At 38.4% G+C, this 16,534-nt stretch overlaps 1 protein-coding gene across 6 annotated transcripts in view; it reads left to right on the top strand.

Moving 5' to 3' along the window:
• Positions 1-16,534, top strand: part of TENM2 (teneurin transmembrane protein 2) — a 1,311,127-nt gene that overhangs the window by 875,060 nt on the left and 419,533 nt on the right. For 2 of the 6 annotated variants that reach the window (XM_075274732.1, XM_075274731.1), the window contains exon 5: positions 10,522-10,632. The exons of 3 other annotated variants lie outside the window; for them this stretch is intronic. In XM_075274732.1, coding sequence (XP_075130833.1) covers positions 10,522-10,632 — 111 coding nt within the window. Of the gene's footprint in view, positions 1-4,831; positions 4,916-10,521; positions 10,633-16,534 lie in introns of all 6 variants that reach the window. One more of the 6 variants, XM_075274729.1, reaches the window with a different exon arrangement.

The raw sequence follows: 16,534 nt of genomic DNA, 5'->3' as shown, positions 1-16,534 counted from the left end.
AGTGTTAGTTCCTTTACCCTGGAGGTAGCCTCTATGAGCCGACGATAACCACTGTATTAATACTTCCGTGAGTCCAGTGGCAATGTGTTCCTGGTTCTGGTTTTCTTTTTGGAGTGTTTTTTGAATTCCCTCATGTTGCAGCTGTCCTTGTGGATACTAATATTGATAGTTATCATATAATATCATATACCAAAAGATGACTGATATATTTGTTATTTAGATTAGTGCCGATGTTGGGCTTTATCATAATATTTTATTTCCTCACCCCAGACTCGTTGGCCATTTGATAATCTTATATGGCCAATTTTTGCCCTACTTCATGTCAGAGTTTTCAAATGTTTTTTTTTTTTATTAAATATATTAAATTTAAATATATAATATAATATAATTTTGTATACAGTCAGAAGCTTGTAGTCCTATTTAAGCAATATAAAAACATTTATTCGACAATATCTTAACAATTTGAACTGATAGAGCAAAACGGTTTTCAGATTTGAAATCAGCATAAAAAACTGCTTAAGAAACACTTAATGACATTTAAGATATCCACGGCGTGTTTTCCAGTGTTATAGGGACCATTGCAGCTCCCCATTACTCCATAATGAATTATTGTATGATTAAATCTAATGTTTCCATTCATCACACAATGCTCTAATTCTCCGATTGTTTAGTTAATCTAGGATTAAGAGAAATATTGTCAAGCTTGCAATTTCTTGGCCAGGAAAAATTATAGGAGCCATCACTGTCCTATTATCCTAATTGTTTAGCAATAATGTGATTGGTTAAACAGCCTTTGATGGTGGAAAGGAAAGATGAACCCAGCATATTGCATTACAAATCAATAATGGCTCTGAAGCTACGCTTCCTAAAAGCACCAATCTGTGTTGCTTCACTTCCTGTGTTAAACATCACAAATGTTTGTAGTTTAAAGCAGGCAAGTCTTCTAAAGATAGCCGGGTGACATTTCTGATACAATAAAGCTTAAAGACTTCAATGTGATGCATGTGAGGAAGCAAAATCTACTTTGCTGAGTCTAACGTTGCTTATATTGAGCTGCCAAGGTAAAGGTTTTGCAAAAATATATTATTAGAAGTGAGGGGAGGGGGCGCCGCATTTTATTCCTTGTAATTTATTACCACTTTACCAGTTTGTCCGTTGCTATTATGTTTGTATGAATGGCTGAATATATTGTATCTGGCCTTAGACGTGGTGTCTTGGGGGGGTGGAAAGCACGGCGTGTAATATCACAAATGCTGTGTACTTCTGCTAAAACAAGCAGGTTCACCAGCTTGTCAACTTAAATGAAAGGCCAGGCTTGTCATTTTTCAGATGGCTTCACTATTAATGGGTTCTGACAGTGTACTCATTGCAGGTCAGAGGTAAAACTCCTAAGTAGAAATTAATCCCACAGAGTACAGTGGGCAATGCTTCCTCCTCTGACCTAACTCAAGCAGTCCTGATCTCGCAGGAAGCTAGGGCTTTCCATTGTTCTTCCTGGGCAAAGAGTGAGGCTGTAATAAGCAACAAAATCAATTCACACAAGTCAGGTTTTTCTTAGGTGTTGGCTTTTGCATACATGGAAACTATATACCGTAGATCTGCATTACAAGGCAAGCAAGTGTATTCTCGAATTAGAAAAAAATAGGAATCAGGATATAATTTACCTTAAAGTATGACACTTACCTACAGTATATCCACATATTCATATGTATCCGACATGTCACATTGTTCAGCGGGTTATAACAAGGATTCTATAATTGTCACCTCTCTGGGTTCCTCACCAGAATGTTCTTTCCTGCCTGACATGCTATGCTGAACATGACTGTGGCCAACATGAGCACTGCAGTGATACAACCTGAGTGTCAGGGCATTGAACAGGTCAATAAAGGTTTTTTTTGGTGGGAGGTTGTAATTTTATCAACTTTCCTGCAGTTTGGGAATTTGCTGTAAATCCTATAACCCCTTTAATTCAGTAATGTCTCAACCAACTGTGTAAGGGCGGGTTCACAGCAGCGCCCAATCTCCGTTTTACAGGTTTCCATTTTCTGCTTGAAAAACTGGACAGGAGACGGAAACTTGAAGTCATTTTTCAAACCCATTTTAAAGTGTCTGGCCTTGATCGCTGGTAAGCGTTTTGTGCTCTCCGTGGCAAAACCATTTTTTTTTTTTTTAACCAGACAAAGTCGGATATGCAGGACTTTGTGTCCGGTTAGAAGAAAAATGGTTTCGCCGCGGAGAGCACAAAATGCTCACAGGCGCTCACGGCCGGACATGGTCTGACAGGTTTCCATCTTCTGCCAGCAGAAGACAACCTGAAAACGGAGATCAGGCGCTGGTGTGAACTCGCTCCTAACCTGTGCAATTGGTATCAACAGCAACTATGTGAAGTATTATGACACGTGATCTGGATAAAGCTTCCCTTAATTGTAATAGACCTCTTATCTGCAGATCATTTTCTACACTAAAGTGCGTCTAGTGCCCAAATATTGCAGCTAGAGGTTTGCACTCCTAAATAGCCCTATAAATTACAGCATACATTTTACAGCCCATGTAGGAAATATTAAACCTCTGCTATTCCCAGCAGCAATGCTAAATATGGAGAATTGATTTCACATGTTGTTAGCGATAAAAATCTGCAAATCATTTGGAATACATTTATTTACAGATGTGTTAGATAATATAGGGTTGCGCAAGGCATGAAAGACGTCACATGGAGACTTATCATAATGCTTCTCCCTGCATGTGTTTCTTTGGAAGGAAATTGATAATATCACTGTATTTAAGCACACAGATGCTTTGTTGTGTTCACAAGGAATTTCCATTTTCTCCTTAGACATTAATTTTAAACGCATATATATGCAAACATCTCAGAAGACAGATTATAGCTGACGTAGCTGATTGTGGGTTTTATTAGTATTAAAGATTTTCTGACATTAAAGGGGTGTTATGATTCTTCATAATTAATTGTTTATCCTTAAGATAAGCATTACATTTTATATTGGTGGTGGTCTGCTTCTTCCCCACCCTAATGATATACTTGCTTAAGGGGCCCCTCCATTGCATCAAGTAGTATGTGATTTGTGCTTAAAGTAGTGGCTGTGTCTGATATTAGAGGCCATACACATGACCTTGGTCCATTTATTCCATGTGTGGCCCAGACTGACCACGGCCAATCTAATACAATAGCGATCACTACTTTACTACACGGACAGAAATCTGTATAACTGACTATGATACACTGAATACTATGCACACAGTCACTTTCAATCCAGGAAATATGGCCCTCACATGAGCTGTGTTTGCAAAATGAAACACTGTTATGTGCATGGCCATTTACAGCTTCTTCCCAATCTAGAGAATGGGACTGAACTTATATACCAACTGTATAATCAATATCTAGGACTATCTACTTCAAAGTGACTGTGATACAAGCCCACTGATTCTGAAGGGACCTGCTGACCATCTAATGGTTGTCCCACCTCTTCCTGAGTGTAGATGTCAGGGAAAAGGCAGGTTAGGCATGTTAAATTTCAACCTATCCAAACCTTTCATTCTCACAGGAGATATAGTAAGTTGACTCCTTTCTCCCTATTGAGAAAACAGATATTTGATGCAAATGTGCACAGGTACCTTATTGGCCGAATTAGGGTTCATTCACACAGAGGAAAATGGTGAGGAATTTGGTGTGGAATTTCAGCGCTGAAAAAATTTCTCCCATTGACTTCAATGGGTTCCTTTTTCTGCTAGAAAAAGGAACCAATTGAAGTCAATGGGAGGCTTTTTTCAGTGCTGAAATTCCTCACCATTTTCCTCCGTGTGAATGGACCCTTAGCATTCTGCCAACAGTTATCTAACGTGTGGTGTGACTACCTTCAGACTACAACAAGAGGCTTAAAGGGGTATTCCCATGTAGATAATTATTTTTAAATTTGTAGATAATTAAAAGTTAAACATTTTTGCACATATAAGTAATTAAACATTTTGCAGAATTTTAAAGATTTTCTCTAAATATCTTGTGGTCACAGTCTGTGGTCTTGATCGGTTGCCAGTGTTTACGACCATGAATGCAGGAACTTTCTAAGGTCAGAAAATCAGCCATGATTTCTTTATTGTGGCCGGGATATCTTCTCATACATGTAGTGTCCCTGTCTGATAACCCGGCTACAATAAGAAAATCATGGCTGGGTTCCTGACAAGTCCCAGACCGCAGAAAGTTTCTGCATTAGTGGTCGTAACCATTGGCAGCCGATCAAGATAACAGATGTCACCACTAAGAAAGTTAGAGAAAATCTTTAAAACTTTGCAGAATTTTTAATTACTTATATTTGCAAAAATGTTTAACTTTTAATTATCTACAAATATAGATATGATTATGTACATGAGAATACCCCTTTAAGGATAGCAGTATAAATGGAGAGTTATTGTAATCAAGATAAACCTGTATTTTTATTAGTAGTTTCCAAACTGGTGTTAAAAAATTGAGATCCAGGAAACTTGTGTATCAGTTTGGCTCATTGACACCAAAGAAAGATGGGTGACTGTACCATCAACATCATCCTGAAGGAATTAGCACTCATCTTTTTCTGTCTAGAATGATCCATTCATGGTGTCCTATTGGAGTCACACACACTTTTTATGCTGAACAATTGAGTTGCATTGTTTGTATGGTTGTATGGTGTGTGCCCTGAGCAACGCTTGCTACTGTTGTTACTATTGTTATCCAGTTGGTAAGAAGTCAAAGCTACTACAAGCTGGATTATTTGTGGTCTGTTTAGTAGTCTTGTGGATTCTAAGCCAAATCCAAACTTCTTTATTGTGCGCTCCTTTGCAGGCCAAACAAGCAATACCCAATCCAGGCAACAGCTGGCAGCCTGCAAAGCAGCGCAAAATAAAGAAGTTTGGATTTTCAATGACCGTGAGTGACACTTTTATTAAGATTTATTGTGATCTTTTGCATGAATCTATGGACTATTACTGTATTTTATTGAGCTGAGCTTTAATACTGTTTTTTGCCTCTACATAAGTGAAATGAGGAAAGGACATTGACGACTATTTCTTTATATATTTTATCTACTGTATTATCCAGTATTCATGGCAATCTGTATATTTCCTTTTATCACATACTATATGCAATATTACAGAGCTAGATTCTCCTTGAAGCATTAGTTCCATGACACAGAACCGTTAATATGGACCTAAACTGTGTGCCTTATTTTAGATCAGATTGGTGCAGTGGGAAAATCACTAAAATCATCTAGAGAAATTTGTTCATTTTCATCTTGCCATTTCCGGACTACATACTGTAGTTTGATGCCTTTTAAATACAGCCGTTAAATCTTGTTAAATAGCTATTTTCCCGTTTGGTCTCATAAAGCCATTGACTTCTACCCGATCTGTGCATTTGTCATGCTAGTGCAAGAGACAAGCAATTGGATGACTTTGAAATGCCTCCTGAGATATCAAAGCCCGTGACCTTTTTTAGCAGACTAACAGGTCATTTGATGCCTCAGATAAATGTATTGACCTGCAACAAAAGTCCAGACACAGATCATGTTTAGTGGCCGGTAAATCAAGAATATTGCTGTTTTACATAGTTCTGTAGAGGGCGGCATTATTATCCGTTTTGTATAAATAATAAATTAAAAGCTCACATTTTCTTCTATGAGAAGTTCAGACATGCAGGCTGTAGCTGCGGCTACCAAACTTCACAGCAAAGTTATGGGACGTTTCTAAAATAGATTGGTATATACTGGCGGTATGTTTACGTGTCTTAAGTAAATCTAATTTGAGAGAAGTATTATTTAACATTTTATGGAACCATTTGACATGGTTTTTTTTAAATGTTAGTGTATATAAAGGTATAAAATTGCAAATTTAGCACTTTTTAAAAACTCATAGCAGGATACCAGTGTAAGGTCTGGTTCACAGTATTCCATTCGGACAGTCCGCGTGAAGACCCCCCGAACGGAGTACCGAACTCATTGACAAGCGGTGAGCAGTGAAAGTACACAGACCCTATAGACTATAATGAGGTCCGTGTGTTTTCCGTGCGAAGTCCACACGAGTCGTGCGGACAGGAAAGTAATTCACTTTTCTGTCTGCATGGAACATGTGGACACTGCGCGGAAAACACAGGGACCCCATTTTAATCTATGGGGTCCATGTGCTTTCATAAGCTCACCGCTTTCTAATGTGTTCGGTATTCTGTTTTGGGGGGTCCCCGTGCGGACTCCCTGAACGGAATACTGAACCCAGATGTGAACCAGGCCTTAGGCCAAGGCCCCACAAAGCAAGATGCAACTAAAAAATACTCTGTTTTTCTGTGCATTTTTTCTTCCTCTATCAAACATACAGGAAAAACACTTACGATTCTGCATCTAAAATTAATATGCATGCATGTGTTTTTCAAAAAGCAAATAAAATAAAATAATCTTAAAAGAGCACAAATATGTGTATGAAGGATGCCTAAAGATCGTCCTGTCTGGACAAGTCCTTCCCTAAGGATTTATTTATATGTGACAGATTTATGACAGGTGTTTGCCACAATTATTACAAAATTGAACGTGCCCTAGCCAAGAGAACCACTGGTTGTGAACGCATTGTCACTGACCTGTCAGAAATCATATTCAATGAATACAGGATCATGTAAATGGGGTCAGTATTTGTTGTCGTTAGTAAATGGAAACATTGTGTCCTGATTGTGTCCAACTAACACCGATAAATGACATGGGGTAGTTGCACACATAGCAGTGGAAACCTGATATGGCCTAGACTGGTTGTCAGTCCAAAATGGGAATGGGGATAATGTATCTTAACAATGACCATGGCATCTAAATAGTTTACAGAAGGAGGGGGTACCCTCAATTGAGATCCATGTTTTAATGGTTGCATTAACAATGGCTCCCTATCACTGCCATTTTAGTTCTCCTATTAGATCCCAACATGCCTATTTGCTTTATGCTAAAGTGATTGTATGTTCCCTTAGTATGTGGTGGAGTTTCTATCATTACTTACTGACAGTCACTCATTGCTACATTGGATATATATAGCTGTCATGATTTGACACGTAATTACCAACTATATTGTGTTACTGTCCGCCGAATATTGTGTAAACACAGAACCACCTATTTGGTTTGAATATAGGGTGGGAGGCGACAGTTACACAGATTTAGAAAGGCAAACCCTGTCTGCACCGAATTGAATTGGTTACTCCCTATTTGGATCATATTGGGGTCATATCGACTGTCTACTGGTGTGTAGTATCTACACCACTATCTATATACATCTTTATCATTTTACATACTATAGGGGCTGTATATTGCCCTATGTTTTAACCAAGCTTAATAAAAGCTAAGTTTTAATTGTTTTCCTTTTTAGGGTGGGGGAGCACTTATATTGTTTACTCTTTATATGGTTAGTAGTCCCAGATCCATAGCATATATGGTCCCTTAGTAGAACTAAAAAAAAAGAGTAAAAAAAAAAAAATATATGTTATATAAAATCAATGCCAGAATTGCCAATTTTGCTTATCCTGCCTCCCCCCAAAGACAGAATAATGATAAAAAAAAAAAAAATAAGTCTGGTACCAATAAAAACTTGTGTTTTATACAAGGGGTTAATAATGGCTGCCCCAGATACATACAGAAACTACAGACTCTAACTTTTCCTTGTAACTAGACTACAGTATATTGCTCAATGACAATATTAGTTCTTACCGTTATGAACTTACTGCAATATTCATGGAAGATCTCATTTATCAGATATTGCCCCATTTTTTAACTCTAGCTTTCATAAATATTTCAGACGTTCACCGCCTTTTGATTAAAACAAATTGAGAAGTAAAACAATAGGAGAAAAGCAAATATTCTTGGAATTGCGGAAGCCTTGTAGAATGACGCTCTAGTCTACAAACCCTTCCACCCAGACTATTGACCATGTGGAGAAGGGTTGTAATTGGTATTTTCCATGTTGTAACGTTGGCAATAAGGCAAATGATAATGAAATTCATATCTCATTGCATGTTCTATCCTATTTTGGTCTCCCCAAGCACTAATATTTCTATTCTTATGAATATTTTATGCTGGTGTTAATGTTTTTCAGAGGATACGGGTGGTGTAGAATCTCGATGGAGATTCTAAAAACATGCAAGAGATTACCCTCACTCCTTCCTATTAAACTCTTCAACAGCTTGTTAGATTTCCCGGAGCTTCAATCAAACACTTTTTAAACAAATTGAAATACTCAAACTATTATTGATATGCCTGTAGGAATACCATCCAGATGTTTATTCTGATTTGGAAAAGAAACACCAAGCAGATTTTTTTTAATGAAATGGTAAATATGCTCGTAGCGTGCGCTGGAAAGAGGTTTTGAAGTTGATTTTCTGCCTTGATCCACGGAGAGGAATTTTGGCTTCTCTGTGCTTAGCTGCCGCATATGCTTGTCTTGTCAAAGCATGGTGGTTCACAATGGTTACTTATGGTTATGCGTCTGTACATTAGCATATTATGATGACTTGATTTTGTATGTCTGGTTTATCGCTTTTATACATTTGAATTAAGAACACGTAAAGCACGATTTCGCTTTACTGGTACATTAGCAATTCTAAGTTGATTCGTAGTTAAGTATGTAAAATGTGCCTGTTAATTGTTTTTTTAATGTCATTCTGCAGCAGAAATATTTCTCATAAACTTCACAAATAAACTGTTCATGTTAATTTGTGAATAAAAAAAGAAATGTTAAAGAAAATGCATTTCCGTATAATATAGAAAGCTATTTTATATATTCGACAGAGTATTATTATTTTCTAAACATGATGGCATCCTTTTTTATTATGTTGAGTATCTATCAATTAAATATGTGTCACCTAAGAATACTTACTGCATATACTTGAGTATAAGCCGACCCAAATATAAGCCGAGGCCCCTAATTTTACCACAAAAAAACTGGGAAAACTTATTGACTCGAGTATAAGCCTAAGGGGGAAATGCACCATTACAGATAAAAAGTCCAATCATGTGCATTACAGGTTAGTAACTCCATGTGCCTCATAGTAATAGCCATTAACCCCATCATGTCCCTCACACTAACCCCCTGGGTGCCTTACATAAGAGTTACTGATATGTGGGACATATGGAGATAATAATTAGGTATCTTAATAATTAAGGTCTTTTATTAGTACCTCCATGTGTCTCACATATTAGTAACCCTTATATCGGGCACACGGGTTAATAGGAGGGACATGATGGGGTTAACTGCTATAAATGTGAGGCACATGGAGTTACTGAAACTAAATTAATCCCTCCAAATGCCTGATAGTACTAGGAATAGTAACCCAACAGGTACCTGTGTGTTTTAAATTCACTTTACTGTAGCTTCCTCTCCTCGATACGACGGACGTCTTCTATAAGACACAATGAATCCTGCACATTATGGCCATTGACTTATCTTATTGAATCAATTTTTGGACTACATGCTGTGTAGTGAATAGGATCTTTTTTTAAATCTGATCTAAGATTATTTAAAAAATCCCATTGATTTGCATTGGGATTGGAATTGGGATTGGGTTTGAATAGAAAATGATCGGAAATCGGATTTTAGAAACGATCCTGAAATTTTAAGATCGGTTCAACCCTAGCTATAATACAAGTTTCTGAGAAAGATCATGCTGGGTAGAATAGAAAGCTTTCAGGACTCGCACTGCCCCTTTTCTACCCCTAAAGCACCTTCAGTGGCCATGTCAACATCAGTACTGGATCATGGAAGAAATGAAAAAAGGGCCCAGAATCAGTCTCCTACATCGTGTACATGGGAAAATGATGTAATCAGGAACTGCTATGGGAGGGAGGCGAGAGGCAGCGGGATTCTCCAAGCAAAGCTTTGGTCTTGGAATTCATATGGATCTTACTTTGACATATACTATTAGTATTAAACTAGGGTGTCAGCTATTCTGTGGACCCAATTTACAGCTACATTCAAGTGTTACCTACTGCACCCACCCTATACACAAGTTACTACAACTGCACAAACAATTATTAAATTTAGATTATGAGCCCCATATAGGGATCACAATGTACATTTTTCCCCCCCTATCAGTATGTCTTTGTAGAATGGGAGGAAATCCACGCAAACACGGGGAGAACATACAAACTCCTTGCAGATGTTGTTCCTGGTGGGATTTGAACCCAGGACACCAGTGCTGCAAGGCTGCAGTGCTAACTACTGAGCCACTGTGTTGCCCCCTGTCCTACTGTGCAATTTACATGACCTAAAGGATCTTCTTTTCATGTTTTTGGGGCAGATACAAGTTTTGCTTTTGGCACACCGTACTAAGCTATGGTAGATTGGTATAAATAGAGATAGAACACCAAGAATCACCAGCTTTGTTTCTTGTAGGCAATTTCACTAGGAGTTAAAGCTATGTGCAATAGGAGTGGCAGAAAATTTAGAATTAGCTGCACAAAAAAACTAGCAGGGAGTTGTTTATTTGTGTTTTTATTATTTTATTTCTTTTTATAACAGAACTCGCAGAAGGACAAAGAGAGGGAGATGGAGAAACATATATACTCTACCTCCAAACTGAGGCATCTACACTGCTGAGGGAGGGAGACAAAAAACAAAGATTTCTAGGAGGTAAATGTGTTGTACTACATGTAATAATAATGAAAAGTCAAATTAATCATTGAAAACAGGCCAGAATTCCTCTATTTCTACTGTACAAATATTAAAGTATGTTACCTATAAAACCTTTATCATGATTCAGTCATATTCATTGCAGACCTATCTTACTCCAAACTATTAAAAGCAGTAGCAGACAATGTCATTTGGATGCATTTGCATTTATCAAGCAGTTCTTAATACTGGTATAAAAAGTATAAATAGTACCGCCATACAGAAACCAAATACAATTTACTGTTAACAAAAAGCTAAATACCACCATACTATATAGCTACTGTATATACTACTAAAGTGATTATTCCAATGCTGGTATGTGACACCTCCATAAAGAACCTTAACAATACTACCACTTATTACCTTAATAACACCATACAGAGCCTATGATTCAAGCACAATCTACACAATATAATCTGTATAGCACTACAATACTGTTCTAACAATTGCTGCAAGGAAAGCCTCTGTATTAGTCTCATTCTATTCAAGGTATTGTCATACTGTGCATACACATTGCGCAGATGATATCACTGATCTGTTTCTGCAGCGTATTTCACAGATAGTCTGCAGAGTTTACCTCTATTATACCTATACGGAAACCAACAGCGTTTTCGTAGGTCTGCTTGACTTGCTATGAGTTAGAAAAATGCAGGTGTTTTTAAAATCCCAGCATTTCCGGTGCAGATTTTTTTCTGCAATATGTGGAGGAGATTTGCCAGAATCCCTTCCCCCTTGCAGATTAAGTCAAATGCAGCATTTTTTTTTTTACTGCTGTGTTTTTGCAATGTGGGGTCCTGACCTATATATGAGTTTTCCATACTCCCCTTTCCCTGAAACAGGGATCTGCCAGTATATAGTGGATGAAGCCAGAAGCAGATGGTTAAGGCTAGTTCACACGGGGTTCCGTGTGTACACATTCCATCACGACTACCGCGACGGGATGCCGGTGCACTTTCTGCTCCGGATTAGGCCCAAATGAATGGGCCAAGTCCGGAGGGTGGTGTCACGAGGCGGACGTCTGCAGGTGAATCAGCTGTGGAATCCGCCTGAAGAAAGGGCAGCTCGCTTCTTTGTTTGTTCCTACTAGCGGAAAAAGGAAATGACCGGCTCCCACGGATTCCGCGTCAGAATCCTGACCATTTTGTCCCTTGTGAACTAGCCCTAGGTCTTCTATGTAGCTATGAGATTATTTGAGAAAAATTTTACAACATTTTGAATTTTTATACCACTCTTACTTTTGAAAAGTGGGTAAAAAAATGAACATACTTATACACCAGACTTTCTCCAGTAAGGGTGTGACATAAATAGTAGGGTAACATCTCATGGCAGAATTTTTGTCCAGATTTATCAAAATTACATGATATTAGATGCATTTCATGCTAATTATAGTAACATGAATGCCAGTAAAACTGATTTGTGATTAATGAAACCCATAGTGTTTCCTGTAAATTTACATTCCTCACAATGTACCTCCAATCATAAAACAAACTGACTTTCCCTAAATATATTGCTTTAGAAATTCTGCTTTGTTCTCCTGCTATGTGACCTTATTCCTCCCATTGTTTACACAGCGTTACTATAACCACGGACCTATAGGACAAGTGACGTCACTCACTCACTGCTCTTGCGGGCAGGACAATCATTCAGCTAATTGTAGTTTGCTGATAAAGCCCAGTCTGTAATCTCTCTATGTAAAAACATAGATGACACTGAGTCCATTCTATACAAGCATCTGCATATTATCTGATCTGTATAAGTGTTGTGAGACTTCTCCTGCCGTTTAGCAAGAGGGAGGAGAAATACAGGAAGTGAGATGAAAAGACTGCAGCCAGACTTGTGAAGCACTGAGATGGGAAAACACATTTAATAGGAAAACACATTTAATAATACATTTGTTTATAAGAAACGGTTTAATATTTCTTATTGACAACATATCACTTATCAGTTGAATTACTTTTTACATAACAGTCTATGGAGAGAGGAGGGGGAGGAGGAGACTACTGAAAAAGTCACAGTCCTAACTGCACCTCCTACACTGTGAAGGAGATATTTTGACACTTATCTTTCAAGATAAGTCTACCACTGCACAGAATGAGGCAATAAATCAATAAACAGCCTCCTCCACCCCTCCCCTCTCTATACACTTGTGTGTGAGGAGAGAATAGACACAGATTCATTCTGAGTGAATAGAAGGATCAGGAGCCTAATAGGTGGAAAAGGAAACATTTGTTTAATAAGATGTATTATAAAGTTTCTTACATTCACTTGTACTATTTGTTTATAAAAAGTAGTTTTATAATTAGATGTACATATTACGTGTCAAATGAGAGAAGTGGCATTCACCAGTATCATCCAAAGGACACATTGTTGTCTACAAGCTGGTTCTAGTATTACAATTATGCACCATACAGCACTGGACTAACTTGGAAGAAAACATCCAGGTTTTTCTAATCTTAGACAACTTCCTTAAATTGTGGAAGAAACATCATATCTGAAGCTGTGCTCCTTAAATGCTAGATTATATGTCCACCTTTTATCAACTGTGCCCTAGATATGCTCCTTGCCCACTTGTCTACTCCTTGTCTCATCAATCCAATCTCATGACTATAACCATAGCAAGACAATAAGGAAAATGTTTGTTTTTGTACCGTGTTAGCCAGTGGCTATGAAATATAAAAAACAAAAACCTTGTGAGTCTTCAGTAGGTGATACCTTTTTTAATAGCTAACTCATAATGATGACAGAATATAACGTTTCAAAGCTTTCGGTGGAACATTTGGTGCACATTAATAAATACACTACATTAGGTGTGTTACAGGTGAACGCACCTGGGATTTTAACCAAATGTTCCACCGAAAATCTGTATGTTGGAGAGACCGGCCAGAAGCTCAGAATGAGAATTAATTCACATCGCCATACAATTAAACAACAAAGAATGGACCTTCCCGTGCCAAAACATTTCTGCCAGGAAGATCATAATATCACCAATAACATGAAAATTTTGATTTTGAGAGGGAATTTTAAATCAAGGAAACAGAGACGGATTTATGAGTACAGGTGCATGACCCTATTTAACACTCTGGATAATGGAATGAATGCATCACATGGGTTCATGTCATTCTATACAAATCACTGAACTAAGAGAGCCATAAAGATAAAGAACCTGGGAACTGGGAATTGTTTATATTTATATAGTAATAATCCTCTTCCCCCTCCCTCCTGAAATCCTATCCTAATGTGTCCAGTTGTACATAAATATGCAGCCTTTAGAAAGTGTTTTTAGGTATATCTGAAGAAGAAGCTGAGAGCTTCGAAACATTATATTCTGTCATCATTATGAGTTAGCCATTAAAAAAGGTATCACCTACTGAAGACTCGCAAGTTTTTGTTTTTTATATTTCCTAGTAAGACGAGATTTGTAATGAAAATATTAGTCATATGACTTTAATGTGTTATGAAGGTCCAGGAATACAAAATAATTATGCTCATGTAAAAAATATTCATATCTTATACATAGAAGATAGTTGCTGTTGAGCACTTACTAATCTGAATCTATTATCTCCGCCAACTTCTCCATAAACATGCCAGGACAGACCCTACTGACAATAGTTAATATCCCAGCTGGACAAATAATCGGCATGTTAGATTATAACCTCAACATCTGCCAGTATGGAACAGTTAGTTTTTTTCTATATAGATCAGATTATCAGCAGGATTTGCCAAAATGGTATTTGTATGGATTGCATAGGGTCTGATTCTGCATGGTTGAGTTGGAGATGCCCTCATGTTGAATAAGATGCGTATCTGATCATAATTGTCGTACTTGCAGTTGGTTAGCTGGCCCATACTCTCTGGTGTCTAGCCAGTTATGATGTATAGTAACCACATAGTGGAGGAAATATCTCCAAATCTCATCCACATACTGCAATCTCAACCTTTAGCACTAAAGTGACCTAAATTGATATGCTGCAGGTTTACAATGTGGCGTTCAACCTTTGCATTCTTAAAGTTGTTTTCTCACTACAGTAAGGAAAGGCGATAACTGCCTGATTTTAGAGGGTTTGACCACTGGGGCCCCCAGGAAACAGGAGAATGAGGAACAAAAGTTTTCCTAAATATTCTCTATTAAAGTTATATTTCATTAGAATCCCTTTCTCTTCAAATAGCTTTTAGACAGGCTATTCTTCTCCTACCTTTGTTATTGTGATCCGTGCTGCCATTCCTGAGAAATTTCTTATTTCTTTCTTATATAAATGAGTCTTCAGGGAGCACAGGGAATGCCTCTGTCTTGTTCCGCCACCACAACATCATACGCACCATCAACCGGCAAAGCTGACTGCGCATGTCAGTTCGGCCATTTTCTTGTGGTTAAGCAGATGCTCGTGTAAGAGGCCACAGAAAAATGGCCGAACCTGACATGCGCAGTCGGCTCTGCCGGTTGATGACTTGTGTAATGATGAAGCGGAGAGGGGTTGGTGTTAACAAGACAGAGGTGCTGCTGGAAAGTCTATGGGGAGCACAGGGGATGCCCCCTATGCTTTCTGAAGACTCATTTACATAAAGAAGAAATAAGAAGTTTCTCAGGAACGGCGGCATGGCTCAAAATCACAAAGATGGGAGAAGAATAGCCTTTCTAAAGGCTATTCCAACATGGTCTTTGTAAATTAAAAAAAAAAAAAAAAAAGAGGGATTCTAATGATAGAATCCCTTTCATGAAATACCAAGTACTTTTAAGGGTCTTCCGGGACCACAATCCTTGGCAGCCCCAAAGAAGTGAACAGTGCTGGCCATGCAAGGGCACTGGCACTTTATGCACAGGGAGGATTTTGGGGGACTTTTGGATCTCCATTGGATCGGAGATAAGTGTAACATCTCTGCCTGTTCTGGTCTCTGCGCCGCCCTCTGCTCGCATGCGGCGGTGCAAGAGGTGTGCACAGTTTGATAACTTGCTTAGAGTTTTTGGTTGCATTGTCTGAACACTGTCCTATTCCTTCACCTTGTTAATTGATTTTCTACCACACCCTTTTTCCTTCACCTTCATTTCCCTCTGCTCCTCTAAGAGTTAAGTTTTGTTTTACCCTGTGATTGACAGCCTGCCTTCCTATCAGGTTCAGGACGGGTTCTTCCTCCCTATTTATTCTTGGTTCGCATTCACATTGGTGCTTGCTATTGCCTTATGTGTACTTGTTTTTTTCTGTCGCTGTTATTACTTGTATTCTAATCCTTGACCTTTGGCTTTCCCTACTGACTATTCTTTTGGACTCCGATTTGGCACTGCATTGCTCGACTGTTTCCTGACCCTTGGCTACCTGGCCTCTCTTTGTTGTTGTCCGTCTTGTCTGTCTTTTGTGTATCACATATATAGGAAGGGATCGTCTTCGAGTTTCCGCCTATACGTAGGATAGGGCCTGGCAATAGAAAGGGACAGTGGGGGCTTCAGCTTAGGCCTCACTGTCTCTTGTGCCCCGCCCCAGGGTTTCCAGCAGCTACTGGGGAATTGCTGTTCTAGAAATTCCGTAACATAAGTGTCTACCATGGCACAACCCCTTTATAGAGTGTCTGCCATTGTTAAAAAGTACCTGTCAGCTAGCTTAATGCCAAAACATTAGATTAAACTAGAATATAACATAAAGAGCGCCTGTCACCTCTCCTGACATGTCTTTTCTCATGACTATCTGTAATCTCCGTAAAACAACAGTGCTGGGACATGTTCTCTTAGAACTCTTTGTTTTTCCGATCCTACATTACCCTTAGCATTACCATTACCCTAGTCAAGTATTCCCGGAGTCTGGGATTGTCAGCACTGATTGGTCAGTATAAAAATACCCCTAACGCTAGGTTCACACTAGCGCCCGGAGTCCGT

The sequence above is a fragment of the Leptodactylus fuscus genome, chromosome 5 (assembly GCF_031893055.1).
Source record: "Leptodactylus fuscus isolate aLepFus1 chromosome 5, aLepFus1.hap2, whole genome shotgun sequence".
NCBI lineage: Eukaryota > Metazoa > Chordata > Amphibia > Anura > Leptodactylidae > Leptodactylus > Leptodactylus fuscus.
This window is presented reverse-complemented; position numbering and strand designations above follow the sequence as displayed.